Genomic DNA, 2,340 nt, shown 5'->3' on the forward strand with positions numbered 1-2,340 from the left:
CTCTCCCCTCTGCTGTTTTCACTCTACACCAACAACTGCATCTCGAAGGACCCCTCTGTCAAGCTTCTAAAGTTTGCTGATGATATTGGTCATTGGTCTCATCTGAGATAGTGACGAGTCAGCCTACAGACGGGAGGTTGAGCAGCTGGTCCTGTGGTGTAGCCACAACAACCTGGAGCTGAACATGCTCAAAACAGTGGAGATGACAGTGGACTTCAGGAAGAGCAACCCACCTTACAAATTCCTTGTTTACTCAACATACTTGGCAATTAAAGCTGATTCTGATTCTAAATAAATTAAAAAATACACAAATATAGCCTTCATGTAAAACATAACAGATATGTGCTTACAGGTCTGGTGTGAAGGATTCATCAGTGTGGATGACTGTATCTGGTGGGATGTCCTCCTCACTGTCTGTCTTCCAGAGCATACTTAGCTCAGAGCGCATGTAGCGCCGCTGGTTGTACGTGTGCTCATGACACGGCGGCATCTGCTTCACTGTGTTTATGTCCACGTCAATGTGCGTGGTCGGGTACGGGGAGTAGAGCACCTGGCGGAAGGGCAAGACACAGCTGCCTGTGGAGTCCTGGGAATGACAAAAATAGGGGGGACACACCTGTAGTGACAACCTGATGACCCCTGGGTGATCATACAACCTGGTATGACTTTTTTCTTTTTTTTTTTGCATGACGTGGTTTATATTTTTCTATACTGTGTATAGGAAAAATGTTTCCTCCATCACATTCTGTCCCAGTGCAGAGCAGACAACACAGTGCACACTAGAGGAAACAATAGAAAGCTGCTTATTTGCAAAAAAGCAAATTATTTATTGCAACGTGATACATTTATATATAAAAATACAATTAAAAAGGGATTAGCTTACCAAAACATCCTATGTCTGTCTCATGCTAAGAAGCTTTAATAGACAATGAGCATCCAGAAGCCCTTTTTATTGTTTCTCCCTGGGACAGTTTGTTTTGTTCCCCAGTGCATTTTATGTGGAAATCCATAAGAAGATCCAGCAGGATCTACACAGCACGGCCAATGTGCACCATTGTTACTCCTTGATCGTGACTGAATGAACAAGCTCTGCAAGTTTTAAGCTCCATCTTTTGCCGTTGTCATTCCATTTTTTTTTATTATTTTTTTTTACTTTTAGTAATTCCTCCTGCCTGACAAAGCAGCAGTTAAGAACAAGACAATTTTTCTAAAACCTTCAACTTTTCTTATCTTTAAAACATTTTCAATACTTGACCCCAAGTAATTGTAGAAAACTGTTTAAATTAAACAGCAGAATACATGAACAACTGATCTGATTTTGCACTTGGCAGCTGTGGTGATTAAAATTAAAATGTTAGATGACGCCACAAAAAGCTCCATGTATTAAACCAGCTGGGAACCTTATGCAATGTAGTAATAAAAGTATCTTATTGCAACTAGGGATGAGAGAATAAAATTGTTTCACATTAGAATCTCGATTCATATCTTCCATGATTCTAAATTGATTCATGAATGCTAAAAAATGGTTTTTGTAATAATTTTGACGTAACAAAAAAGGTGGACACGAACATACTAGAGTTATGTTGTTGTATATCTAAGGTTGTAATGTTAGTTCATCTTCAATCAAGGAATTCATTTGCTTGTGTGTTAATTACTTGATAATAAACTTTGATAGACAAGTGTGGAGGATGGTACTTCATAGACCATCAACAGAATTACGTTAGGGTAGCGGAGTAGCGAACCTTTAACAAACAAGCAGCTCAGTGACAGCTTTCTTTCTTAGTAATGCTGCAGCACAGACACTGTTCTCCACTGACATAACGTTAACAACAGCACAACCGAGCTGTTGTAAAGTACTTGGTCTTGATGCTTATCATAACCAGTTACAGGTGCAGCTCAATAAATTAGAATATCGTGGAAAAGTCCATTTATTTCAGTAATTCAACTCAAATAGTGAAACTTGTGTATTATATAAATTCAGTACACACAGACTGAAGTACTTTAAGCCGTTGGGTCTTTTAATTGTGATGATTTTGCTCACATTTAACAAAAACCCACCAAATCACTATCTCAATAAATTAGAATACCTCATAAGACCTATAACTTAACATTTTTAGTGAATTGTTGGCCTTCTGGAAAGTATGTTCATTTACTGTATATGTACTCAATACTTGGTAGGGGCTCCTTTTGCTTTAATTACTGCCCCAATTCGGTGTGGCATGGAGGTGATCAGTCTGTGGCACTGCTGAGGTGGTATGGAAGCCCAGGTTTCTTTGACAGTGGCCTTCAGCTCATCTGCATTATTTTGTTTCTCATTTCTCATTTTCCTCTTGACAATAC

The 2,340-nt window shown here is 38.9% G+C and overlaps 1 protein-coding gene across 2 annotated transcripts in view; it reads right to left on the minus strand.

Annotated features, from left to right (window-relative positions):
- Nucleotides 1–2,340, minus strand: part of c9orf72 (C9orf72-SMCR8 complex subunit) — a 19,255-nt gene that overhangs the window by 9,419 nt on the left and 7,496 nt on the right. For both annotated transcript variants that reach the window (XM_020608727.1, XM_020608728.1), the window contains exon 7: nt 351–586. In XM_020608727.1, the coding sequence (XP_020464383.1) occupies nt 351–586 (236 nt within the window). The remainder of the gene's footprint in view (nt 1–350; nt 587–2,340) is intronic.

This window comes from Monopterus albus, unplaced genomic scaffold, assembly GCF_001952655.1.
Source record: "Monopterus albus unplaced genomic scaffold, M_albus_1.0 scaffold94.1, whole genome shotgun sequence".
Lineage (NCBI taxonomy): Eukaryota > Metazoa > Chordata > Actinopteri > Synbranchiformes > Synbranchidae > Monopterus > Monopterus albus.